Source organism: Castor canadensis, chromosome 18, assembly GCF_047511655.1.
Source record: "Castor canadensis chromosome 18, mCasCan1.hap1v2, whole genome shotgun sequence".
NCBI lineage: Eukaryota > Metazoa > Chordata > Mammalia > Rodentia > Castoridae > Castor > Castor canadensis.
Window position 1 is genome coordinate 42419991 of NC_133403.1, and position 27177 is coordinate 42447167.

The 27177-nt window shown below is 56.0% G+C and overlaps 1 protein-coding gene across 3 annotated transcripts in view; it reads left to right on the forward strand.

Annotated features, from left to right (window-relative positions):
* The window catches only part of Aacs (acetoacetyl-CoA synthetase), a 44583-nt gene extending 19688 nt beyond the window's left edge, over positions 1 to 24895 (forward strand). Inside the window, exons 6-18 of one of the 3 annotated variants that reach the window (XM_074061239.1) lie at positions 958 to 1072; positions 1241 to 1322; positions 4462 to 4609; positions 9618 to 9698; positions 11598 to 11722; positions 12739 to 12803; positions 12931 to 13053; positions 14963 to 15076; positions 15492 to 15617; positions 18769 to 18838; positions 19452 to 19510; positions 20044 to 20246; positions 23691 to 24895. In XM_074061239.1, coding sequence (XP_073917340.1) covers positions 958 to 1072; positions 1241 to 1322; positions 4462 to 4609; positions 9618 to 9698; positions 11598 to 11722; positions 12739 to 12803; positions 12931 to 13053; positions 14963 to 15076; positions 15492 to 15617; positions 18769 to 18838; positions 19452 to 19510; positions 20044 to 20246; positions 23691 to 23828 — 1449 coding nt within the window. In that variant the 3' untranslated portion in view covers positions 23829 to 24895. The remainder of the gene's footprint in view (positions 1 to 957; positions 1073 to 1240; positions 1323 to 4461; positions 4610 to 9617; positions 9699 to 11597; positions 11723 to 12738; positions 12804 to 12930; positions 13054 to 14962; positions 15077 to 15491; positions 15618 to 18768; positions 18839 to 19451; positions 19511 to 20043; positions 20247 to 23690) is intronic. The other 2 variants (XM_074061240.1, XM_074061241.1) reach the window with 2 other exon arrangements.
* Positions 24896 to 27177: the final 2282 nt, after the last annotated feature.

Here is a 27177-nt window from a genome sequence, read left to right on the forward strand (position 1 = left end):
GCTGAGTCAGTGCCTCTCTACTGGATGACAGTCACTTGGGGAGCCTGCTGCAGACTGTTCATCAGTTCTTTTTGTGAGCTTAATTAACTTAACAGTCCCACTGCAGGTGTGGGCCTGCAGCCGGGTGGAGGCCCCTGTTCTGAGAAACCTTCTGTCACCTGTGTGTGTGGGTGCCCCAGAGCTGGTCCTGCTGCTTGCGCGACCCGCTGCACAGTTGGTGGGGAGTGTGGGGTGACGGCTTCCCCGGGTGGACACACCTCCAGTGTGACCTCCTGTGGAAATGTGGCGTCTGAGGAGGGCCTCAAGGGCTTTGATCCGGTCCCCTTGGGACAACCCTTTGGAGCATCAGGGGACTCCAAGGCTGCCCTCGTCAGTTTACGTCATTCTGGAAACAAGAATGCTCTTACGGGGGGAGCAGAGATTCCAGGTGCAGAGTGACACGTGTGGGTGGTGACCTGAGCCTCCAATTGGGGCTAGTTAACTGCACGTGCATATTTGTAGGTTCACAGGTTTGTTGGTAAGCAGGTACTGTCCAAGAATTCCGGTGCCTCTCCGCCCCCAGATAAAGTTTGGACCAGACCCAGAACAGGGGCCCCATGGCATTGCTACAGTTGCTGGGGCAGGGGGCCCCTCCAGAGGCACTGTGGGGTCAGGCGTCTGTGAGTTGGTCTGTCAGAGCATCTGCGGACCCTTCTGGTTTCCGTGATGTTGAGGCCTGATCACCTCTTAGTCGTGTTTCAATTGGCTTGTTTTGACAATTTTTTTTTTTTTTGGCAGCACTGGGATTTGAACTCAGGGCGTCATACTTGCTAAGCAGACACTCTTAACTCTTGAGCCACTCTACCAGTTCTTAATCGGCTTTTTGTATTGGCTGCAGATGCTGGGGTCAGAGGCTCCACTGGCTGATAAGGGATTCTCCTTTGGGGTGATCTCTGATGACTTGTCCCTCACTTTCAGGGTGTCCTGGACCGGTTTTCCCAAATCCAGCCAAAGCTCATCTTCTCGGTGGAGGCCGTGATCTACAATGGCAAGGAGCATGGCCACCTGGGAAAGCTGCAGCAGGTGGTGAAAGGTGAGCAGTGCTTTCTGTGCTAGGCCGTGTGCACGTGTGTGAGTGTGCACGTGTGTGTGTGCAGTCCCGTGGGCTACACACCGGGGGTAGTTGCGCCCCAGATGGAGTTACAGTTCATGCAAAGATACCTGTGACCTGTAACCGTGTCTCTTCCCCTCCGCCTTTCAGGCCTGCCAGACCTGAAGAGAGTGGTGGTGATCCCTTATGTCACCTCCAGAGAGAAGATAGACATTTCCAAGATTCCAAATAGGTGAGGAGCCACCACTGTTTCTTCTCTTCTGTGGTCTTGGGCACCCAGCCCCTGTGGGACCTGCTCTCCGTCTACTGGGAAGGAGCCCCGTGTGCGTCTTTCCATTTGGGCTCAGTCATCGCATTTTAGAGGTGGAGGAGGTTCTGGTAAAATCTTTATCTTGTGGATGGGTCACTTGAGGCCCCTCAGTGAATCTCCCAAGGCCACACAGCAAATGAGTGGCAGAACAGAGAAGGTCAGAGGAACTCTCATTTCTCCTGCCTGTGTCCCTTGGATGTGGAGGACTTGCATGGGGTCATTCTGGCTCCCTGGGTTGGCCATAGCAGTTCTGCATTGGGACTGTTGTGCACATCCCTGTGTGTGTGTGAATGTGCACACGTGTGCACAGCATGCAAGGCAGTGCACATGTAGGTACACATGCACATGTACATGGGTGCCTGTAAGCATGCATGCACGTGTGCACCTGCACACACAATGCTTGACCACGTGTGTGTGTGCATCGGGGTCTGTAAGCATGCACTCGTGTGCATGCCCACACAACACTCAGACACATGCATGCACACAGCACACTCAGACACACATGTACTCATGCATATGTACATGTGGATATGGTCCATCCTGAATCTGTGTGTTCTGCTCCCATGGATTCAATCAACTGCACATGGAAAATATTGGGGGAAAATTGTGTCTGTCCTGAGCACGTAGACTCTTTTCTCCACGTGGCAACTGTTTTCATAGCGTCTGCATTGCGGGGGAGGCTACGTGTTATAGCGAGGACTTTCAGCATGGGGGCGGGGCTCTGTGCAAATGCGGCAGGTTTACGTAAGGTCCTGCCGATCTGAGTGTCCCAGGACACCGAGGGACGGCCCTTATGTACTTTTCCATTTAGACCGTGTTTGTCCCCCATTGCTCATGGCAGCTTCCTTTGCTTTTCTGAGTTGAAAAGCTGATAAACCTCGTGTCATGGTGGTTTCTCAGTGGTTCAGTCCAAGCTGAATTTGTCCTGTTCCCAGAGTTCTACTCCTTCAGTCTTTCTGGAGGCAGTGTGGGGAGAGACTCTGAGGTCAGGTGTCTTCCTCGCAGGGACCTTTCCTGTTAATCTCCAGCGAGGGCCTCCATGATGTCTTTTGGAGGGGTTGGGCAGACACGGCAGGGGTCCTCTTGCCCACCACAGGGAGGAGAAGAGGGGATGGCCAGGCCTTTAGTCGGGTTGACAGTAGGTGACACCAGTTCCCTGGGTTTGCATGGGGTACTGTCTGGGGCACGAAGCACATGTCTTACCCTCCAGGGCTCTCAGTCTACTCTAGGGAGCTGAGACACACTTGCAGCAGGGGTGTGCGGTGACCTCTAGGCCCAGGGGACACAGCATGCCCACTGAATGGGAAGAGCGGAAGTGCCCAGGGGTTAAGCATGGGGCCATGGCTGCTTTTGTGCAGGAGCTGGGGAGGAGGTGTCTGCCTGGCCTGGAGGTGTGCCCTGCTTGTGCCAGCGTTCCAGAGGCACCCAGAAGGTTTTGGCAAGGAACACCGTCTCTAGGGCAGCCCTCTTGGGTTCGGGTCTCAGCTGGGTGACCCAGTGCAGGCGATCAGCCTCTCTGTGCCTTGGCTTCTGCATGCACACCACGGGGCCTGGCGCCTTCCTCACAGCTGGCGTGTGGGTTAAACAGGTGATGCTAAGCTTATGTCACTGTGAGGCTGCACTGGGCTCTGTCCCCAGCTGGGCTTTCCTTTTCCTGAAGGTGTTTATCAGTAACTGATATGAAATGAGGGCGTCACAGAATCATATTAGCTTTATACTAGGCAAGCACTCCCCTCGTTAAGCTCCAGGGGCTGGGCGCTGTCATCTTTGGATTGCTGGATACCATTGATAAACCAAAACTGCGCTGCCCAGCTGCGGAGAACGAGGGAGAGCCCCCCTCGGGCTTTCATTTCTAGAAGAGAAACAAAGGTGAGCGTGTGGCCTGTGACGTATGGACCGTTGGAAAGCACAGGTTTTTCTTTGTGGAGCATCCGTTGCTGGGCGCTGCCCGTAAACGGGCTGTGCGGAGGCGGGGTGGGGCGAGTGGATAATTTCCCGACACTCCGGAGCACACGGCTTTGTGTTTACCACTCAGAGTTGAAGGATTTCGGATGCCCTTTTCAAACCATCCTGTGTCCCCAGGACACATCCCCTTCTCTCGGGATGCCCTCCCACGCTGGACGGCGCAGTTCTTCGTTTTAGTGCGTGTGCATTTGTGTTTCGGTGTTATTATCCTTAGCAAGTGGCTTCGATCTGGGTTTGATGGGTTCCCACCCCTTCCCTTCCTTGGAAGAGAGAAATTTCCATTTGTTACACAATGGTTCAGGGCCAGTGTTAGGGGCTCCGGTTTTTGCTGGTCTCCAAATGGAGTAGTTACCCTCTGGGACATGCTCGTTGTCCCTTGGTGGTTCTTGACCACTCACATCTGGTGCTTTCTGTTGGCTCTGGGTGAGGCTTGGCAGACTTCTTGGTTGATAGTCAGTGGCTTGGATTAATTTTATTTATTCTTGGACACAGTCGAAGCTCACTGCTGTAAGCCTCAGCATCTAGTAAATGAGTGGTAACACATACTTGCTCAGCAGCATTTCTGTCACTGAAACTGGGGCTTTGGGAAGCCGGCCCAACCTTCCTGATGGGAGGTGAACCTCATTTGCAGGAGGGGCTCATTAATCCAGCACCTCTCATGCCAACCCAGGCCCACATGGGGTCCCTCTAGGGGTCTCACTCCCTCTGGGCTGTCATTGGAAGCAAGGTGTTGCTAAGCAGGTGATGAACAGCAAACAAAGGAAATGTGCTGGAGGACTCAACTCCAAGTTCAAAGCTGCTTGCCATTGTTTGCATGCGCTCAGCGGGCATATTGATCTCCGCAGTGCTTTTGAACGCTGGGAGGTCCTCTAAAGAGACAGCCCCTGGCCCTGTCAGTGGTGCTAAGGAGCCAACTCGAAATCCTCACTCAATTACTTAATTCCTTTCCTTCCATAGGCTTGAACTTGTGAGAGTTGAGACTTTTGTCTTGGTGGAAGTGGAGGGGAGGGTGGGCCAAGTCTAGCTGCGGTGGGATTGGAGGCTGTAGCCCAGCGTCTGGAACATTCACTGTTTTTCCCCATGTCTCTGCCCACAGCATGTTTCTGGACGATTTCCTTGCCTGTGGGACCGGCGAGCAGGCGCCCCAGCTGGAGTTCGAGCAGCTGCCCTTCAGCCATCCTCTCTTCATCGTGTTTTCCTCGGGCACCACCGGAGCGCCCAAGTGCATGGTGCACTCTGCTGGGGTAGGTCTCCCACCCAGGTTTGCTCCAAATGCGGTTCCCAGCTGGCAACAGTGGTATCCCTGTCCCCTCCCCAGGGCCTCAGTGTGCTGCTTCTCCCTAAGTGGGATGGTGCTAGGACACCTGTAACTGGGCCCAGTGATGGACAGTGCCATTCCAGGGGCTGTTGTGACACCTCCACCATGTGGAAGCCACCGTGGAGCGCTGTGCTCCGCTGGGGTGGGCACTCATTGGGTGAAGCAGCATCGCTCACAGTGCAGGCTGTGACCCCTGGTGGACTGTGAGCTCCGTGGGTGGCCCTGGCATTTACTGAGTCGGAATGGGGGTCAGCACATCGGCACAGGGTGGTCGTGAGAGGTGTGGCGATCACTTTGTGTAGTTGCACAGTGTGTCTACAAACGTCACACTTCCTGGGTGGCATCGTGAGACTTGTATCTGACGGGCTGGGGCTGGGGGTTGGAAATGCTCTAGGTTAGGTCATAACCAGGGAATGCTTGACGAGCGTGCTGTGCTGGACCGGAAGCCCACGCTCTGTCCACAAGACTGGAAGTCCAGAGTCAGGGCTGGTTTCTCCCCATGTCTCACTCCTTGCCTTGTAGGTGCCACCTTCTCCGTGTGGCACCCTTTGTCTTCGTCTCGTCTCAGTGCTGTAATGGAGCCCTGCAATGGGGTGATTTATGAAAAATAAAGGTTCACACAGACGTGGCTCTGGGGGCAAGGGGTCCAAAGTCAGAGTGCACATCAGGCAAGGACCGTCTTGCTGCCGGGGACCCTCCGCAGAGTCCCAGCATGGTGCAGGGGTCGTTGGAAGGCAGAGCAAGCTGTTTACTCAGGTCTCTCTTCTTAGAAAGGCACTAGTACCATCAGGGGGTCACCCTCCCAGCCTCAGCTGATGGCAGTCACCTCCCCCAGGCCTCATCTGCACATACTGTTAACATGCGTCTATGAGAGTTACATCTGCACACGAGCCTCAGCGGGGACAAACACTGCCACAGCTCCCTGGATGTGCCCAGATTTCTTCCTCTAAGGGTGTCCATCAGACCGATTGGAGCCTACCCCCAGGCCTCATCTTAACCTCATGTCTGTAAAGGCCTGACCTCCAAACACAGTCACGTTCTGAGCTGGGGCTTCAGCATCTGAATTTCCAGGACACAGTTTAGCCCATGACACCCGCTTCTCATTCTTCTCTTTTATTTTGTCACACGTCCACTTCAGTAAGTTCCCTGAAATAGTACATTCCTACTAACCACTAGCCACCATATGCAAATTCAGAGACGTCTAACCTTCTTTTTTTGCTTTTCAAAATAGAATACCAGGCTGGGCTCTGGTGGCCCACACCTGTAATCTAGCTACCCAGGTGGCAGAGATCAGGAGGATTGAGGTTCGAAGCCAGCCTGGGTGAATAATTTTGTGAGACCCTATCTTGAAAAACCCTATCACAAAAAAAAGGGCCGGTGGAGTGGCTCAAGGTATAGGCCCTGAGTTCAAACCCCAGTACTATAGTAAATAAAAACATAAATAGAATACTTAAAGAACCTGTGGAAAGCCCATGAATGCTCTCACAGACAGTGATGGGTGCTCTTTGCCAGCCACAACCATTGCTCACATCCTCTCTTTCACATTTTCAGCATCCAGTCCTAACATTTTCTTAAGCCTCTTTTGCTTTTTTTCTCTTTTTGCTGAAGTATCTGGGGCAAGTTGGAGCCGTTGTGGGCTTTCACCCCCACACTGCCGCACGTGTCTCCTCACGGCCACAGTGTTCCCTCAGGGAGCTGGAACATAAGTCAAGTTCAGGAATGCTAAGGTTGACACCGTGCTCGGTCCACACAGGTGCTGCTGGTGTCCCGCTGGCATCCCTTGGAGTGGGCGGGACTGAATAGCATCCACTGCCGTGCCCCTGCATTGTCCTCTACCTGAACACCTCCTCTTCCCTCTTTGGTCCTTTTGTTTTGTTTTGGTACTGGGGTTTGAACTCAGAACTTCACCTTGAGCCACATAACCAGCCCCTTTTGTGTTGGGGTTTTTTGAGATAAGGTCTCACAAGCTGTCTGCTTGGGCTGGCTTTGAACCACAATCCTCCTGATCTCTGCCTCCTGAGTGGCTAGGATTACAGGCAAGAGCCACCGGCGCCTGGGTATGACGGTGACTTCTTGAAGAGGCCAGATTCCTCTGTGCAGCCCAGCCATGTTTCCTTGTGGTTAGATATGGATCAGGTGGTTCTAGCAGGAGCACCAGGACAGGGGTGGGGACACATGTCAGTGCATCCAGTCACTGCAGTGTCATCAGGTTATACTTCCACAGTACAGCTCCTGTGTGATGTTGGCACTTTCCCAATAACTGTTGTCACCCATGCCTGCTACCCTCAGTGCCCCTGTACTCTGAAGACCCTCCCTTCCTCTGACTAGGCCCAGTCTTCACCATGGACTTGGACCTTTTCTGGCTGGCATCCTTGCTTACCTGGCTTGCCACCCAGCCAGCCACTCAGCTGTCCTTGTCTCATCTCCCAACTTCTCCCTCTGGACGCCTGGCCTTGGAAGGCAAGTGCCCCGCACGGTGGTCAGCCTTGTGCCCACGCCTTTTCTCCCACCTCAGAAGAGAGCATCACCCAGGCTGGGAAACCTCCCGCTCTCAACCAGCTGTGGCTGGTCTTGCTGAGCTGGGCTGTGGAGATGGAGTTTAGCCTTTCACTCAGGCATCACTTTCACCCCCCCGCATAGCTTCTCCCAGCATGGGTTCTCAGTGCATGGGGAGGAGGGCGTGGGCTGCCGGGGTCCGGACTCACTGAAGGCCAGTGTGGGCAGTGAGGGAGCCACAGACGACGGGTGGCCCAGAAACCACAGGGTAGGAGCACGGGGCACATTGGGCTGGAGGAGTGATGCTGGCTGAGCCACGCTGCCTTTGTGTGGACAGCTATTGTCCTTGGGGCTTACATCAGCCTGTTTTATCACTTCATGTTAGCAGGGTCCAGTGCAGGCCACTGTTGAACTTGGCCTTCCCTGTGGAGGGCAGCGGCACGTCTGGCCCAGGGCCCATGAACAAGTCATGGCAATGGTGTTTTTAGAAGTCTTATAGACAGGGTGGGATTTGTGTGGCCAAACCAGATATTTTTAGAAAAGGCACAATGTGTAATGGGCTGTTATTTTCAGTGTTTTGCATAGTGACTGTCATTTTTTCAGCAGAGGAACATAAAAATGTATTAGCTGTAATGTATGCTCATAAAATGAATGTGCCTGGTGTATGGAGGGTATAGAAAGGTAAGGAGAAATTCTCCTTCTATTTCCACGGGCTCTTGGCTCTCCAGAGATGTGACTCTGCATCTTGCCTGGCTTCCAGTGTTAGCATTTGTTGTCATTGTTTTGACAGGTCTCTGCTACATAGCTCAGGCTGGCCTTGAACTCACCATCTTCCTGCCTCTGCTTTCCGAGTCTGGGATCACAGGCAGGGCCACTATGCCTGACTGAGAGTGACCTTGTCAGAAAATGTGAACACAGTGGGCTGAACAGGGCCACGGTGGTTGGGCTGTGACAAGTGTCCTGCGGTCTGGGGCCAGTGGTCTGCTACTGGCAAGGCTTATACTTCCCAAGTCCATGGAAGGCCCAGAAAGCAGCTTCCCCTTCCCTTCCTATATCCTGAACTGCTCAGGGCTGCCATGCAGCTCAGCAGGGGGGCACTTGCCCGGCTTGCTCAAGATCTTGGGTTCCATCCCCAGCCCCACAAAACAAAACTAAAAAGACTCTGGCTTGAGACCCATGAAACCTTGTGGCCTTCCCTTCCTGCCCTTGGGGAAAGCACTCACATTCGGCCATAAATGAGCAAAAATGAAGAGAATTCTCTTTTGAATTGCTAGGATTAGAGAGAAATTCTTGAGCGCAGAGCAAAGCTGTTTGCTCTGTGCTGTTTGAGGACACGAGGACAAGGGACGTGTGAGCAAGATGGGTTGTGACATGGTGCCTCCAGCAGAATGAAGAGATGAAGTCACACACCTGATCACGAAAAGCCACTGCACACTGATTGCAGTGGGAGAGGCTGGAGGGATGTGCGTGGCTTTGTCTAAGCTGAGCGCTTGTCCTTTCAGCGTGTCACTTTATGAAGACTTGGTGTTCATGAAGTGACTTCCTGAGGCCTTCATCTTCCAAACCTGTCCGCTCATTGTGTGAGAGCAGGGTGTGCGTGGGACATTCTGTGGGCTCTGTGCCTCCCTGGCCCACAAGGGGTTTCCTTACCTCCCACCCTGCATCACGGCTCTTGGGACAGGAGAAACAGCCTGTCCCTCCCACAGTTCCCTCATGTTCTCACGTGGGCTCTTGTCCAGGACCGGCCAGCTGCAGTACTGCCCCAGGGCCTGATAGGGAGCGCTGTCTGGAACGCTGGGACTAGGAGCCCGGCTCCTCGATCTGAGCCTCCCCTGGGAAGGAGGTTTCTGTGTTGGTCTTCAAGGGTCCTCTTTTCTTGTCTGACGAGTGCTGTAAAGGCTGGTGTGTAACACATGGGGCTCCACACACGGGGGGCTTTCTGTGAGCACAGTGCTCACATCTGTGGACCTGTCCCAAAGACAGTGAGCTGGCTTGCACACTGACCCTCCCTTCCGGGTCATGGCAGGGTAGCGTTCCCAGTCCTCAGGATTTCCTTGGGACCTAGTGTAGAGGTAGGAAACTGAGGCCAACTGCGAGGTGACAGGCAGGGTCCCTTGCTGGGCTCTTTGGACTGTCCTCGATGACAGGAGGCCTCCTTCTTTCCCTGCTAAACACATGGAATTGCTTGGGACGACTGGGTGCCAGGCAGCAGAGCACTGAACAGCTGCAGGGGAGTGGAGGGGGGCTCTGCTTACCCGTGATGGTCTGCAGGATGTCACTCAGTTTGCCCTTTACCTTTAAGTCTCCTCTTGGTAAGGTGACTGAAGATGGCAGGTCCCCATGGTGCCCAGTAGTGCGGGTGGTGGGTGCTCATGTGCAGACTGGGGCGACCTGTACTTCCGCCTGGGCACTCACTGTGCCTGCCCTTCCTCCTGCAGGGCACCCTCATCCAGCACCTGAAGGAGCACATGCTGCACAGCAACATGACGCACAGCGACATCCTGCTCTACTACACCACGGTAAGCCCTGCACCCAGGGGGCAGCCAGACTTTTCCAACATGGTTTCAACAGCAGCCTCACGTGTAGCTTTCGCAAGTGTCCCTCCATCTCAGGCCAGGCCTGTGCTGCGGCTTTGCTGGACAGTGACATGCCCGGAAACTGTGCTGCTGGGGCCTGCAGCTACTGGTGTCCTTGTCTAGGAGTGTCCTCCATAAAAGGAACTCAGCCAGAACATTAAAGTCTCTTTACAAAGCACTTGGTTGAGCCAGTTGTGTTGGTGCACACCTGTAATCCCAGCTGCTTCGGAGGCAGTGGCTGGAGGATCAGGGTCTGAGGCCAGCCTGGGCAAGGTTAGTAAGACCCTGTCTCAAAAACAAAAACCAAAAGTGCCGGGGGAGTGGTTCAGTTGGTGGAGCTCTTGCCTAGCAAGCACCAGGCACTAAGTTCAACCTCCAGTACTGCCAAAAAAAAAGATAAAAATGAAACTCAGCTAACCTGGGACCTTTGAGGGTCTGAGAGGTGGGGGGTGGTCTTCAAGGGGCGCTGGATTTTAACTACTGCCTGGGGCCCCCAGCACCTTCTGCTCAGTCTTTCCAGGCTAGTGCCCCACCCTCCTGGCTCACATGGGGGAGGTGGCTACTGCCTTTTGGCCTCTAGGGCTGAGATTCCTGCTGGGACCTTCCTCCCAGTCCCACCTATCGTGTCTATAAAGCTCCAGCTCTGTCCACAGATTGTCTCTGTGTAAATGGGGGTGTGGTCAGTGGGTGTGTGGGCACCTTTTGGCTTTAAACATTATCTTTTTCTTTCTTGAGTCACTCCACCATCCTTTTTTGTGATGGCAGTTTTCAAGATACAGCCTCATGAACTATTTGTCTGGGCTGGCTTCAGATCGGGATCCTCCTGATCTCTGCCTTCTGAGTAGCTAGGATTACAGGTGTGAGCCTCTGGTGCCTGGCTCTTTTTTCTTTTTCTTTTGGCTGTACTGGGGTTTGAACTCAGGCCCCATGAGCCATGTCCCCAGCCCTTTTTGCTTCTTTTCTTTTTTTTTCTGTTGTTCCAGTTATTTTGTTTCTTTTCTTTTTCTCTTTTATTGCTCTGGTTATTTTGGAGATGAGGTCTCACAAATTGTTCTGTCTGGGTTAGTCTTGAATCCCAGTCCTCCCCATCTCAGCCACCCAAGTAGCTAGACCTACAGGTGTTGAGCCACCTGTTTGTTGTTATTTTGAAATTGGGTCTTGCTATGGAGCCAGGTTGTCCTGGAATTCCTGACCCTCCTGCTTCAGCCTCCTGAGTGCTGGGATTATAAGAGTGTACTATCATGCATGACTGGAAACATTTTCTAAATAAAAGAATTATGCTTAAATCTATCTGCGGATGATTGGCGTTTCAGGCAGCTCTAGCAGGATGCAGGTGGAAGGCTGGTGTCCTCCAGGGTCAGGGCGACAGTATCAGATGTTCCTGTGCTGTGTGTCTTATAGCCAGTGCCTTGCAGCCCCAGGCTGCACGTGCACGTCTGCACCTTCCTTTACACGTGGGGCCGTGCTGCTCCGCTGGGCTTGTTCTGCCATTCACAGTGTGTCTTGGGGCTCCCATGTCAGCCCAGGCCTCCGGTCTTGGCTGCATTGTGGCTGACTTCTGATGCTCTTGAGGCACCATGCAGTCTGGGTGCCCTGTGGTCAGCTGGCTGAGTGTGACCTGTAGTGTGTGTGCATCCTGTGTGACTTTGGGCTCTGGTCACCAGCAGGGCTGCGGTAGACCATGTCTGCCCCGTCTCCAAGCTGGTGTTGAGTTGATGCTTGATGTGTAGACGAGGAATGGCTGGGTCTTTCCTATGTGATGAGTTTGCAGCGGGCAGGTCCAGCCAGCCTGTGGCTCCCCACCCTGCCCCCCGTTTAAGCCATGTGCCTTGTTTGTCGCAGGTTGGCTGGATGATGTGGAACTGGATGGTGTCTGCTCTGGCCACAGGAGCGTCTGTGGTCTTGTACGATGGTTCCCCGCTCATCCCGACACCCAATGTGCTTTGGGACCTGGTGGACAGGATAGGGTAGGTACCCAGATCCTGCTCAGCTGGCAGGACCAGTGAGCATTTCCAAAGGCGAGTTAGTGCGACCGCATCTGAACAAGTCTGGCACAGATAATGGTGCACGCTTGTTAGGCAGGTGCTCTGCCACTTGAGCCACTCTGCCGGAATGGCGCATGTGTGTAAGCTCAGCTGTGTCAGAGGCAGGGATTGGAGGATGGTGGTCCCAGGCCAGTCTGGACAAAAAGCATAAATGTGTAATTGAAAAATAACTAAAGCAGAAAGGGCTGGGTAGAGCGCTTACCTCGCAAGCATTAGACCTCCGAGTTCAAACCCTGGTACCAGAAGAGAGAGATAGACAGAGGGACAGAGAGAATAAAGGCACAGAAAGTGCCAAAGGCCACAGGAACCCACCTCCCACTTTGAGGGGGACCCAACTGCTGTGGACTTGGCTTCTTCTGGCCCAGAGGCCTGAACTTGTAACATCTCTGCACTCACTCAGCGTCATGGCAGACCCTCTCCACGCAAGCATGCAGGAGGTGGAGTTACTCCAGAGGGACGTGAGGACTCTTGAGCTCACAGCGTCCTGGGTCGCTTTTTTTTTTTTTTTTTTTGCCACCTGTGCCTGGCTCCTCCTGGGTTCTTTAGTTCGGAAGATGGAGTTTTTAGGGATAGCCACCTCCCTGGAAGACAATGAGGAAGGAGCTGGCATATGACATGATCGGCCTTGGGAAGCACCCAATGTGTGGTCCCCGAGGTCCCCAGCAGAGCTCTGCAGCTGGAGGTGATGGGTTGTGTGCACAGGGCATTCTGAGTGAAGCCCTGGTAAAGGGGAGCTGGTCACCTGCATGTGCATCCAGGTGCAGACTTGTCCCCTTGGGTCTTGGGGGGCTCCCAGGAGCCGAGACTCACGTTCAGGTGGCAGGGAAATGTCGGTCCAGCCCAGAAAAGGCTGGCAGACCTGTTAAGTGACTCCCTGGCTGGAGGGAGTGGAGTGACAGCGGCTGATGCCTGCTGTTTCCTTCCTGTCTGTCTGTCAGCATCACCATCCTCGGGACAGGGGCCAAGTGGCTGTCTGTGCTTGAAGAGAAAGAAATGAGGCCAGGTGGGTGTCTCCCATGGCCCTGTCCCATGCCTCAGAGCTGTCTAGGAAGTGACACCACGTGGGCTGCTCCCTGTGCAGTGGGGTTGGTGGTGGCGGGTTTGGTGTTAATCTGGACTGTTCACCCCAGCGGAAACCCACAACCTCCACACGCTCCATACCATCCTGTCCACCGGCTCCCCGCTGAAGGCCCAGAGCTACGAGTACGTCTACAGACACGTCAAGAGCAGCGTGCTCCTGGGTTCCATCTCAGGTATGGCGAGGACATGGACAGGGCGGGAAGCGGGATGGCGGGGCCTCCCTGCACTGCAAGTGACAGGTCTAGTGGCTCTTGTCTTTAATACCAGCTGGCAGAGATTGGGAAGATCGAGGTTCGAGGCCAGCCCTGGAAGAAAGTTGAGGAGACCAGTGGCTGGGTGTGGTGTCGTGTGCCTGTCATCCCCACTATGCTAGGACGTACAGGCCGGTCTGCGCATAAAGAGAAACCTTATCTCAAAAATAACCAAATCAGAAATGGCTGGAGGAGTGGCTCAAGAGTTATAGCACCTGCCTAGCAAGCTTGAGGCCCTGAGTTCAAACCCCCGAGCCACCAAAAACCCCCCAAATAGGAAATATACTTGTTGACCTTGGAAGACGGTCACAATGGGCTAAGTGAAAAAAGTAGGTTGCAGGATTGCAAGATGTGTGCGGTCATCTTTAGAGATTAAAAAGAGGAACCCATGGGTGTGACTTGTGTATACGTGCATGTCTTATACCTGGATTATAGGGACTTGGCGTTTTTTTGGTGGCAGTGGGATTTGAACTCTGGGCTTCACACTTGGTAGATGGGTGCTCTACCACTTCAACCACTCCACCAGCCCAGTTTTATATTAGGTATTTTCCAGAAAGCGTCTCTCCAACTATTTACTCAAGGTTGGCTTTGAACTTCCATCCTCTGGATTTCTGCCTCCTCAGTAGCCAGGATTGCAGGCGTGAACCCCCAGCGCCTGGCCTTTTCTTTGTTTTTTTGAGACAGTTTTGCTATGTGTCCAGGCTGGCCTTGAACTGCCTCAGGAAGCTGATCCTCCTGCTTCAGCTTCCTGAGCACCGGGATTACAGGCGTGTACCACCATACTTCAAACAAGTGGCCTTTTCTCTTAACTTTTCAACATGAAACTGCTTTGGAAAGTAATTTGTGCGTGTGATGAGTTGACGGGGAACAGCAATTCCCCCTGCTGTGCTCCCCTCTTTCCCAAAGCGTTTCCTTTCAGAGATGTTCTGTGTGTAGGGGGTGTGCATGTGCGCCTCTGAGTGTGCTTGTGCGCCCTTCTGTGTGCGTGTGTGTGTATAGGCCAAGAGCTCCTCAGACACCACCTGAGAGCACACCCCCCTTCCCTCTGACAGTGTCACTTAGAGTTCATCACAGCCCCTAGAAATCTTTGGATGACATTTGTTTTCTTTTTATTCACTTGGAGTTCCAGTTTTTCTCCTTATGATTTGTGTGTATGTGTGTGCGCGTGCGTGTGTTTGTGTATGTAATTTTTTTTTTTTTTGTGAGGCTGGGGTTTGAACTCAGGGCTTCAAGCTTACAAAGCAGGTGCTCTACCGTTTGAACCACACCTCCAGCCCTCTCTTTACAATTCAAAAAGCCCTTCAAACACCTTTCAAAGGGGCCATTTGCTTGAAGCCTGGAGCCGCCCTGCCAGGTTTCTTCCTCCCCACTGCTTCCTTGGCTGGAGGCTGGGGGTCTGGGGCAGATTCCAGCAGCAGGATGAGCAGCAGGAGGACGTGAGCCCTGGGCCTCAGTTCACCCCAGTATGAGGAATGGGTGTAGGCGTAGTCTCCAGGGGCCTTCCAGGCTTTCTAGCCTTGGTTCTGCCCCTTGTGGGGATGGAAGAGTCAGCGCTCTGGTCTTTAGCAGACTTTCTGGGGCCCAGACCCCCACCTGCCCACCCCACCAGTCCCTTCTGTGCCCCTGTGGGACAGCCATACCTGGGTGATCCTCTCAGCCACCACCCCATCTGTCTCAAGAAGCTGTCCCTGTGGCCTGGCACTCTGCGTTTATCTGCCGAGTGGTGGGATTCATTCTGTGCACCTTCCTGCTGTGCTGCTCACTGGTAATGAACCTCAGGGAGGTCGCACCACCTCTGAGTGCCACCTCTCTCTCCTTTCATTGCCCACAGGTGGCACCGACATCATCTCCTGCTTCATGGGCCAGAATGTGTCCATTCCTGTGTACAAAGGCGAGATCCAGGCCCGGAACCTGGCCATGGCTGTGGAGGCCTGGGATGAGGAAGGTGACTTTCTGGGTGGAGGGTGATGGAAGCACTGGGAGGTGTCCTTTGCTTGTAGGTGTCCTTTTCTTGTGGTGGTTCTTAAAGTGGCCATCTGAGGGGGCAGCCTCTGTCACAACTGGGACAATGTCTGTCCACCCCCCAAGCCTGGTTTACACCCATAGGCCTCTCTGTCTTCAGCCCCGAAAAGCAGGCATCAGGCTGGAGCACATATGGGAGTGGGCTGGCAGCTGGAGGCTGGGAGGCTGGGGTTGGGTGAGGTTGGGTGGAGGTTGGGGTAGAGTCCACTTAGGGAGGGGCTGCAGTTCAAGGCCCGTGGGCGTGAGTCATCCCTCCTTTGGTGTGTGCACCATTGTGCGTGCATGGTCACTTAGAGATGTGCCATGTGTGCTGGGCTCACCCCACTGTTGTCCCCCAGGAAAGGCGGTGTGGGGCCAGAGCGGCGAGCTGGTGTGCACCAAGCCCATCCCCTGCCAACCCACGCACTTCTGGAACGACGAGAACGGGAGCAAGTACAGGAAGGCGTATTTCTCCAAATTCCCAGGTGAGTGGGACACTCCGGCCAAGCCATCCACGCTGCTGTGGCTGAGGTCCTGAGGGGCTGTGAGCTGCTCCTTCCGCCCACTGGGGCTGGCAGTGAGGTTTTGATCAGCGTCTGCTCGTCCTCATGAAGCCATGGTCTAAAACTAATCTGGGTTCTGGGCTATCTGCCCTACCTCTGTACCAGAGCCTCCCGGCCACGAGCTGTGCTGGGAGCCCGCTGGGCCACTGGGGGTCCGTGGGGGCGGAGGGAGGGCCCTGGAGAGGTGTCTGGCTTGTCTCTTTCCATCTCTGTGTGGCCTCCAGGCCCGGGATGATGGAGGAGAGCACTTTTGTGGGGGCTGATATGACCATCCTGCAGATGGACACCCCAGCCGTCCGTCTTCAAGGGGCTGCACCCGAGGCCGGGGAGGCTGTTCTTTAAGGCCCAGCCTCCTGTCTCCTTCCTGAAGCCCCAGCTCTGTCTTTGGTAGTCAGCGCCAGGCTGTTTATGCTAAGTGCTTGCTCGCTCTCCAGGCTCCAGAAAGGTGAGGTGAAGGTGTACAGCACACGAGCAGAACCCGAGTGCGGCAGCCGACTGTGGGGACGGAGTTTGCCGCGGCTCCCTCCCGCTTCCCTGCGCGACCTTGCCCACCTCTTGAACTCTGGCTGTGGCTAACCCACCTTGGCTCCTGCCAGGTGTGGCTGTGTAGACCAGTGCAGATCAGCTGAGAAGCCATCTTCACAGACGCTGAGGAGAGGCTGGGTTTCTGACTGGGGCGTGTTCAAAGGTTTAGGGCCTCGGCTTGAGCAGCCATCTAAGAGATGACAGCCCTTTATCTGCAGTATTGCGCTTTGAAAATGGCCTCTTCTGTCATGTTTTGTCACAAATATAAGGATTCATGTGATAGTGTATCTTAGGGTTAATTTCAGAATAAGGCTTTCTTTTTGAAGCTCTGGAAGGAAGAAATACTTTGGGACCTTTCGTATCTCCATTTTTGCCTTGGCTGCCAGGAGACTCAGAGCTGAGACCATTGCTTTGTTGTAACAGTCCTTCTATCCCTTTAAGTAATGTTTCCACAGTGTCCACTTTTACAAGTTGTGTAAAGTGGTTTCTCAGGTAGTGTCTGAGGGCAGGTGGGGATGAAGAAATAAGGAAAGACCCAGAAGAGGAGGTCATGGGATCTGAGCCTCTGGCCATGGACACAGTGGGCACTGGTTGTTCACTGTGTAGAGGCTCTTGGGCTGCAGGAAATGGCTGTCGATGCAGCAGAGCCTTCTCCCCCACCGGGAGGAGAGTCACGGACATGAGTCCCTTCAGAACGATGCCAGGTGGAGGGCAGGCAGGCCAGGGGCTGGGACAGAGAGACAGCTGAGACACTGAGGGAAATGCAAGGGCTCAGAACAAGGCAGGGTGACCCTCTCACGTAAACTTTAGAAAGAAGACTCGTGTTTGTGTGACTGAAGAAAAGAACCATGTGTCGGGCTGCACCAAGTGGCAGAGCCCCGCCCACCAATCCAAGCCCTGAGTTCAACCCCAGACCGCGCAAGGAGAAAAGGGAAAACATTCAGGGTGTGAGCAGAGGCTACATGAGTCACCCCACTCATTTCCTTTACGGCTCTTTACTATTGAAAAACCTAATAAACACTAAGAAATTGAAGCAGACCAAGACTTAGACCATGGCAGATGACAGAGATAAGGCCTGGTGTGTCTGTGTCACTTGCCGTCATTCACACGCACTGTATTTCCATTTTTGCCTCAGCTTCCAGAAAACTCTGAGCTGAAGTCCCTGCTTTGAAGAACCAGAGTGATTGGGGTCTCTTGAGGTCACTGGGGACAGGTAGTGCTTTTGCTGCTTGTGACATCGATGTGTTTCCTATGCGGGCGTCAAAGCCAGCAGTCCCTTGGGGGTTTGCCTGCCCGCTGGGCTTTGTTTTGCTGGAGGTTCAGTGTTCCAGGGAGGTCATCACAGAAGAGAATTTCTGTAGTGTGGATTTGCATCTTCCTTTGTGTTTTCAGGGCCTCGGTAATTAGGGCACAGCCCAGAAAACCCAGAAACTTCCACCAAATTCAGGGAAGACCTAATGTCATGCACACCTGTCACTGGTCCAGGCCCTGACATCCCAAAGTGGAAAAGGGTCTCCAGGCTGTAAAGCAGACGTGTCCTGGCAGCTCCCTTGGCATTCCAGGTGCCGTGCGTAACCCGGCTATCTGAGGGTCACCATCTGCAAGCCACCCCTGGGGGATTTCTTTCTTGTTAGTGAGTGAATCCCAAAGAAAGCCCTGGGTGTTCTGTAGCCTGTGGCTCCTGCCTCGATTTCCTCACTCTGTCCCACGGACCACAGACTCTACATAGGCATTGTGGCCTCTGTCCCCATGGACGGGTGGGTCATGTTTGTCACACTTCTCTGCAGTGTCGTGTGAATCGTTGTGGTCAGATAGCGAGCCTGCGCCGGTGGGTAGGCCCTGGGTTTACTGAGACAGGATGAACTGGAGATTAAGGGTCTCCAGGATGGGTGGGAGGGGCAGGGGCTTCCAAGGATGCCTGTGGGAAGCTGAGGGAGTGGGCAAATTTGGTGTGATTCGTCGCCAAGTCAAAGCCTTGAGATGTGCTTTTCTTGTGCACATCTGCAGCAGGTGGCACTCACTGGTCCCCTTACTCCTGACACTGCTCTCCAGGGTGCTGCTGTACTGTTAGGATTCAAAGCAGGGCGTGGCACAGAGCCCACCCACCCCCTCCCCATGCTGAACGGCAAGCTACACTCACTGCTAAGAGTCTAACCCCCTGGGGTCTGGTCGCTCTGCTGCACCCAGGACGTCAGCCTCCCTGTGACCGTTGTGAGCCCAGCTGCACACAGCCTTTGTGTGGCCTGCTCAGGGCAGTGCTGTGTGCAGGCTCCTCTGGCCCTTCCTCTTCTCCAGGTTTGCCTGCTAGCTGGCTCTCTGTCCACGTGGTGCGGTTCACCCACATGCTTGGACTGGTCACACTGCTGTGTCTTCCCTTCCAAGATCTAACCCCCCACCCACGCCATGCTGCATAGCTGCTCCTGGGGCAGGAGGGGCTGGCTCACCATACCCCGCCGCCAGCTCTGCCCTGTGCCTGGCCACACCAGCTGTGCCTGGCTCGGGTGACTGCCCATCTCCTCGGGGTGACCGAGCTGCTCTGCCTCTGCAGGTGTCTGGGCTCATGGTGACTACTGCAGAATCAACCCCAAGACAGGGGGCATCGCCATGCTGGGCCGGAGGTGAGGCGGGTGGCTGCCGTTCTCCCCTGGGGCCCTTCTGCTGGTGTCTGGGCAGGTGCTTCCTGTGAGAGGTCCCACCCTGTTCTGGGCTCCCCCCCGGCTTCAGTGTGGGGTGTCTCGCACCCTCCCTTCCCATCCGAGCTGTGTGCCTTCCCACCTTGGCCTTGGCACATCCTGCCCCCTCCCCCGCAACCAAAGGTCCTCTCTTTGCTCAGTGTGGGACATGGTGGACTGTCCCCATCTTATGCCTTCCTGCAGCGGGCGTCCTTGTCGCTCTTCCTGCAAGGGGCAGGGCTGGGTCTGGGTCTGACTCATGTTTCCCTGCCCTGCAGTGGTGGGTGTCAGGGTGGGAGACCCACAGAAAAGGTGCACCAGTGTCTGTCACTGGCCTGGGGACCTCACCTGGCCTTGTCCCTGGCAGGGAGGGAGGGACAGACACATGTACGGGTGGAAAGGGGCAGGGGGTGGCAGATGTCTCCCTACAGGGGACCTCTTGATGCCTGGGTTTGAACTGAGAGAGAGAGGACTATTGATCAGAGGTGAGACTGTGGGACTGGTGGCCTGCCCCTTGCCCACCCGCTCCCTAGTGTTGCATTCCTCATCCCCTCTGCAGTGACGGCACGCTCAACCCCAATGGAGTACGCTTTGGCAGCTCGGAGATCTACAACATCGGTACGCAGACGTCAGGTGACCTTGCAGGCCCCGGGCCCTGCTTTGGGCGGAGCTCTGGGTGAGGACGGGCATTCCAGAACACACCTGCCGCACTGGTAGCTGCGTGTGGACACTGCACGCCGATAGTGTGGCCCTGTGGCTCTCACGACTGCCTAGGCTACCTGGGGGCCCCCCAGCTGCTTGGTCCAGGGACTTAGGTCCAGCCCAGGTCACCCTTCCTGGGTGGCAGTGTCCCCATGGTGCTTATATCAGTTGTGTCTGTCTACAGCTGAGGTGGGAAAGTCAGCCCTATGTGCCCCCCACCCCCTCCTCACTCGTGGGGTCTCCACCATGGGCATCTGGCCTCCTGGTACAGCTGGAGCTCTGCCTCTCAGCAGTGGCTGTTCTGTGCCCTGGCGGATGTCCTCGAGGACTCTCGGGTGGACTGAGGAAGGACATGGTCTTCCACATCAGGCTGGGTGGCCTGGCGCCCTCCCCTCTTCTGTGGGTTGGTGTGAGTGCTGCAGGCTACTGGGCCTTTGCTGTCTCCACAGTGGAAGCCTTCGAGGAGGTGGGGGACAGCCTCTGTGTGCCCCAGTACAACAGGGATGGCGAGGAGAGGGTGATCCTCTTCCTGAAGATGGCTTCCGGGCACTCCTTCCGGCCAGACCTGGTGAAGCAGATCCGTGACGCCATCCGCGTTGGCCTGTCTGCGCGCCATGTGCCCAGCCTCATCCTGGAAACCCAGGGTATCCCGGTATGCCCCTCCTGCCACTCTGCCGCGGTGACAGAGTGCCTTCATCCCTCTGTGGCGCTATGCTGGGGCTGGGGGTTGGTGGCCAGCGTGCCCTCGAGGTTACAGATGGGCAGCTTAGCTCTGAGGGAAGCTGGGGTGCCGTTACTTGGCCTTTTCAGTTTGAATTCCCTCTGTGGGAACAGCTTTGGGTGTGCTTGGAGGCGGGTCCTCAGAAGGCTCCCCATGTCCACACCGCTCATGCCCGTCCGGGAGCAGGCCCCCCAGATGGTCTCCGTGCCCCTCAGATGGTCTCGGTGCCCCCCAGATGGTCTCGGTGCTCGTTTGCATGGCTGACAAAGCCGGTGCCTCTGTGAACCAAGAGAAGCCACTAGGTGTGCTTGTGAGTGCGTGTGCACATGTGTACACACAACTATTTAAACAAGGCTGCCTGTATTTGAAGCCTGCAGGCCCAATGCACATTAGAAATGAGGGCGAGAGTGTGCTGGGCTTGCAGCCAGGCGCTGTGACACCATCTGGAGCCCAGTGTGTGAGGCGCCCTGGGATAGGCGGTCCTTGACCATGGCTTGGAGCGTGTGGAGAGCCCTGAGGTCGCTGACTTCACAATGCTCACTCTCTTTGCTTGGCTCCTTCAAAACCTTCTGTCTGCGGGGAGGGTCCTCGGCACCTGCTGCGTGCGTTCGATGCTGCTGGCACACCTACTGTGTGCACGTGGTGCTCAGTGTGCCGGCTGCCTGCTGCCCAGCCCCTCTTCCCTTTCCTCCCTCCCTCCACTGGGACACCTGCTTCCTCTTCCTTCTCCCAGACCTCCATCAGCATCCTCGGCGTTGGTTCCTTGTCTCAGCAGCATGGCACACACATTCTCATTCGGTGTATGTGGGGAACACCTCACGGCTTGGGAGCACTCCCCAGGTGGTGACTGGTGATGTTCTGTGGACATGTGGCCCTTTTTGTGGGGCAGGCACTTCTCCACTCACTGACCCTGCTGTCCCTCCCTGGTGAGGGTTAGATATGTCCCTTTGGTACACCACTTGTCCACACCTGCAGTATTTTAGGGAGTTGAAAGTCAGTGCTTTCCCTTTGGCTTTGTTTGAGAAGAGCTGTGTCCTTTGCTGGAAAGATGGTTATTCCAAAATTGCTCCATGCTGAGCGTGGGAGATGCAGTGTATCAGACGTGCCACGTCCCGCCCTCCCCTCTGGCCTTTGTCCCTAGCTACAGGGCTGGGGTCCAGCCTCTCCCTCCCCACACCGCCCCGAGCAGCACTTGGGAAGTCATGTAGGCGCTGCTGGTTTTTGGAGCCACTGTGTTGACCCACTGTGGTCTGGACCAACAGAACACCTGGGAGACCTGGGAGGGTCTGGCAGCCCACAGGGGAGGACACCACCTGTCCCCACTTCCTTTCTTCACTTCAGGAGAGGACAGCAGAGGCCCCGTCTGGAAAGTTGGGGTCTTGTAGAGGCAGGGGGGCCCTGTGGGTCAGGCTCTCCCTCTGGGGCTGTCGGGAGTGAGCCGCCCCTGCCCATTGAGCAGCTGAGTCCAGGGCGCCCAGCCTCAGGTGAGGGCCACTGGTGGTGGGAATAGTGGGTGGGGTGGCTCCTGTCTGTGCCCGACAGTGCCCAGGACAGGGGCTCTACCTGCAGCGTTGAAGGGACCTTCAGCATCCTTGGAGGAGACTTGCCTGTGCCGGCCTGAGTGACTCTCTCATCCGTCTGTAGTATGGGCACACTTGCCCCCCCAGGGAGGAGGAACGGAAGGGAATCCTGGGGATAAGCAGCCTCTGCTTGTCCTTCCTGCCTGGTGCTGGCATTTCCTCCATCTCAGTGCTCCTGGAGCTTTGAACAGCTGACTTAGCACCTCCAAGCCTTGGCCTCCTCATCTCTGAAATAGCAGTGCTGCCGGTAGTGCCGAGGGCCACCCGGTGGTTCTGCGTGCCGCCCCCTGCCTGTCAGTGAGCCAGCCCTCTGAGCTCTCTGTCACCCAGCGGGAGGTACGGTCTGTGCACTCTGCCGGGGGCTGGGCGGCTCTCCCTCTTTCTGCTTCAGCTGCTGGCACACAGGTGCCTGTGTGCCTGGCAAGAGTAGATGAGTGAGCTGGTCTGACACCCTCTGGGCTGGGGCGAGCCTGTCTTCAAGGGGGGGTCCTGTCTGAAAACATGGCATCCAGAATATGACCTGCCTGGCACTCACCCAAAATACAGAGCTGCAGAGTTGGTTGGTTGTGGCCGACAGGACAGCTCAGGGCATGGAGGGGTCTCCCTGCAGGTCCCAGGCAGCCACCTCGGCCCTGATTCCATAGGCCTCTGCTCTGGTCGCAGCTCAGTCCCCGCCTGCTGGGAGGCCCAGGGAGCCCCTGCCTTCCCCGCCCTTCTTGCCAGAGGAGCCGGAGCTGGGTTCCTTTTCCAACACTGCCTGCCGTAACCTCAGCAGACGGAGGGTCCGAGCTGCACGCCAAGTGGTGTGCAGAGCTCGGTGACTGAGAAAGCTTGTGAGGCTGGCAGAGCGTGAGCGCGGTGACCCATTCCGAAGGGACAGGCTTAGGCCCTAGCTACGTCACCTGCTGACTGAATGAGCGTTAATGACATCTCAGTTTAAAAACAAAACCAGCGCGGGTGGCCTTAGAAGCTTCCGGCCCATCCATATACGCGCCAGCGCTGCCAAAGCGGGTTTGGATTCAGGAGGGAAGACGCGTGGCATGCGGTGTAGAGGGAGCTTTGCATGTCTAGAACGAGTAACCGAGGGCCTGGCAGGTGGGGGTCCCGATGGAGGCTGGTGAGGGCGCGGACGCGGTCCTGGGAGGCCAGTCCTCTCCTGAAGCAAGGGCGCGAAGGTGTGACAGCGTAAACGCCTGTGCTGAAATAAATGGAAATAAAAGTAAAACCAAACCGTTGTTCCTAGGACAGCCAGGCGCTGACGCGGCTGCCTGGAGTGACCCATGTGCCTTGCCTGGGGCTCTCGGGATAAGTGGAGGAATTTGCCCAAAGTCCCCTGTGTGTGGTGGCAGAAGTCACATCCTTATTGCAGACTTTCCTCGGGTTGAGCTGGGATATGCCCCGAGACAGCACAATTTCCTCTTCAATCGGGGACCGAGTGGCACCTGGCATGCCCTCCCCAGGGCCAGCTGGCTGTGACACCTGCAGCCGGAGCGTAGCCTGACTAGTGTGCAGCATGGGAAACTAACGTGCTCTCGTGGCCCTGGTGGCACCTTGGAGGCAGTCCGGGTGTGGCTGGCTGTGCGGGCGGTGACACTGGTGTTGACCTTGCCTTTCTGAAGCGGACAGCGGTGGGTGCGGGGCACTGCGGGGGCAGGGGCAGCTCTGACTTGGCCGCTTTCCGCATTTGGGGCTAGTTGGGTCCTTCCGGGTTTGAGTGGCAGGTGGCAGGCTGCGGGTGTGTTGGGCCCTGCAGCTTGTGAAGGGCCGTTTCCATTTCTTCCTGCCCCTCCTGCAGTACACGCTCAACGGCAAGAAGGTGGAGGTGGCCGTGAAGCAGGTCATGTCGGGGAAGGCCGTGGAGCACCGCGGGGCCTTCTCCAACCCCGAGACCCTGGACCTGTACCGGGACATCCCTGAGCTTCGGGACTTCTGAGTCACTCCGACTTGTGCACTGTGACTGTGCACCCTGGAAACATCTGGAGGGCTGGCGGTATAGCTCAAGCAGCGACAGCACCTGCCACTGCAGGTGTGAGGCCCTGAGTTCAAACCCCAGTGCTACAAAAAAAAAAAAAAAAACCAAAAATACCCAAAAACCTCAAAAACACCTGGAAACCACAGCCTGCACAGAAGAACGTTTGCATCAGGAGTTGACAGCTCGAGAAGCAGCACCCCTGTCCGAGTTAAATGCACTGGGACCCAGGCCTTGGGCACCAGGATGGGATATGCCCCCAAGGCTAGAAGGTCATGTGGGCAGTGCACAGCCCTGCTCTCTGAACACAGGGGTCTGCACATGGCCTCACATGCTTATCTAGTGAGGTGACCTGAGATGCAGGCCGAGCTGCCTGCCATCCTGGTGACAGTGTTCCTGAGAGTCAAGGTTCTGTTTTGCTCTGTGAAGGTGCAAATCTGTCTTCCTGGTTCCTGGCTCCTGGCTTCCGCCAGGCCTCCTGTCCAGGGAGCACCAGGCATGGCGTGGACTCCTCCTGGGCTAAGTTTTGTGCCCTGTCTTGCCATGGACAGAGTGCTGTTCCAGTGGAGCCCTGTGTCACACTCCAGCCAGCCAGCACCACCCAGTGGCGGGAGCTCCTTCTGCTGAGCTGGCGGCTTCCAGCCTTTCCCAGGTCTCTGCACAACACTCTGACAGTTAAAATGTCTTCATGTTAATTAGGGTCTGGTGTGGGGTCCTGCAAGCACTCCGTGTCACTCTGGGTCACTGCGTCACCACAAGCCTCCAGGGACACAGCTTCCACCGCATGCTCCCCCACTGAAAGTTCTCATCCGTTCCTGTGGACACTTGTCAGTGCCAGTGAATGGAGCCACGGGCTCTGGCCACCAGGTCGTATGTATTTCTGTGCATTAATGTATGTCGGGATCCTGTGTTCTTTTTTCTATTTTTTTTTAAAAACAGCACAATGAAATATCTTTTGGAATTCCTTTCTTCTGCATTATGGGGAAAAGTGCTATGAAGAATTGTATGCAATAAACGTGTACACGCACACACCTGTGCCTGTGCCGTGTGCTTGTGCTCTCCAGCAGGAGGTGACTGTGGTGCCTTGTGGCCGTGGCTGCAAATGGCTGTGGCTGGTTGCACTGATGTGGCAGCTAACAGCCATGCCCTGGGGTCGTGTGGCCTCAACCCTTGCTGCGTTTCCTGGGCCCCTGGTACTTAGCAACGGTCCCTTGTGACTGACTGGCCAGGGAGCGTGACTTGATGTGAAGTCAGCACCCTGGCCTCCTCTCCCTGGGTGTCCCCATGGCCTGGAACTGGCTGAGTGTCTGAACTACAGTGTTGTCTTGTCACCACAAGAGCTGCAAGTCCCCGGGTTGTGCTGCAGCTGTCATGGACCCAAGAGTGGCCCAGTGGGACGTGCTGCCCTCCTGTCACAGAAAGTCCCTCTGAGTGCCATACTGGGCTGTCCTTAGTATGGCTGTCATCTTTGTGCTCACTGGGTGGTGGCCCCACCTCTGGCCTTCAGACTGTCTTCCTGGGGAGAAGGAGGTTGGTGGAGCCATCCCCTTCATCAGCATGGCGCTGCCTTTTCTGCTGCAGCCGACCCTGCTCCAACCTCGCTGGCATAACACTGGGCTCTGAAGACCTGGGCGTCTAGACAGGACCTGGTCCCTTTTCATAGTTTCCAGTGGCTTCTGGACAAATTGCCACAAGCATTATGGCTTGAAGCAGCCCAAAGATGCCACGGAAGCCTATGTGACCCCCGCACCCGGGCCTCTGTCGGGTGTGGGCAGGGCTCTGGGGACACCCATTCTTGCCCTTTCCAGCTCCTGGGGGGCCACTTTCCATGGCAGCAACCCTGTCCCCAAAGCCTCAGTGGCCATGCAGTACCCTCATGCTGTGTCCAGACCTTGGTCCTCCTGGCTCCTCTGCGTCCCTGAAGGACCCTGTGATTGCGTAAGTGCCCAGCAGAGGCCGTCCGGGACTGATGGGTACCTGAATTCCTCCACCTGACATGTCGCCCCGCCCCCCAACCCCACGGGTTCCAGGGGAAGTGTGGCAGCTTCGGGGCTGATATTCCGTCCTCTCACTGTGCTGAGGGGAAGGGGCTCAGCCCTGGGAATGTGTGAGCCCCAGGCTGCAAAACCCAGCAAGGGACCCTGGTTGTTGACTGACCTGGACTGGGCTTGTCCTCTGGAGTTCTCCTACATGTCTTATGTGAACATCCCAGGTCAGTTCCTGCCTGGACCACGAGGCTCTGTCCTACCAGGTGCTCGGGAACTCCTGCCATGTGGCTGGTGCCCGAGGCGTCCTCACGGCCTAATCTGCCACCCTTTACTTCCGGCGAGAGGCCCGGCTGACTAAGCTCTGTGGCTTTGTTAATGAACCGCGCTGGACAACTTTATTATCGAGCGACAGATGGCGTGAACGGCAGCCACTCAGACTCCTGCAGCATGGGGCCACCTTGGCCTGAACATTGCTCTTTAAAAGTCTGCCAGCCGCCGGCAGCCACCCTGTCCTCTCGGAGGTGGCCACAGGCTCAGTGTGGCCCTGTCTTCCTGCCGTTCCCCAGCAGCTTCAGGAGGCATTGGGGTCTGCATGCCCCAGGAATTCTGCCGCCCCAAGCAGCTGGCCCCAGGACTGCTCCTACTCTAGGAGCCCCTCCAGACCGGGGGCCAATGCCTTCTGCACCCCTTCTTCTCACCCAGGGCCTTCTCCCCTAAGGAGCTCCCCCTGCGAGTGGCCGCCCCCTTGTCTCCCAGTGGCTCTGAGCTCTGGGATGGGCCAGGGGTGGGGGGCGGAGAGGGGCTCACTCCTCTTTCCCCCTGCACTCAGCGGGTGGCCAGAGCCCCAGAGCTTGGGGAAGGGCGTCAGCAGTCCATGACTGTGGCTGTACGTGGACAGAGGTGGCCCTCCCTCAGGCCTTCAAATGCCCTTTAAGGGTCTCGGGGGATCAAGCTCCCTCTTGGACCTGGCCACATGCCCTGGCTCTGGCTCAGCCTTTGGGGGGAAGCCGCACACATTATGGGGCTAAGTGGAGACTAGTTAGGGTGTAGGCCAGGCTGCTGTAATGGTACCCCCAAATCGGCCCACCAGGAGTGTCTACTTCCCTGTAACAGCCCCGGGGTGAGGAGGAGGACAGAGCGCGGTGGAGATGTCCCTGTCCACTCTGCTTGTGTCCCTCGGCTGCCTCTGCTATGTGGGAGGCTGGGAGGCATGCTGTCTAGCTGGGTGGCTCCGGGGACTTTGGAGGGAGGTGGAGAGGTTCCCTGATGACGAAGAGCAGGAGGGTGGCTGCCTCCACCTGACTCCACCTTCCTTCCACCAGCTG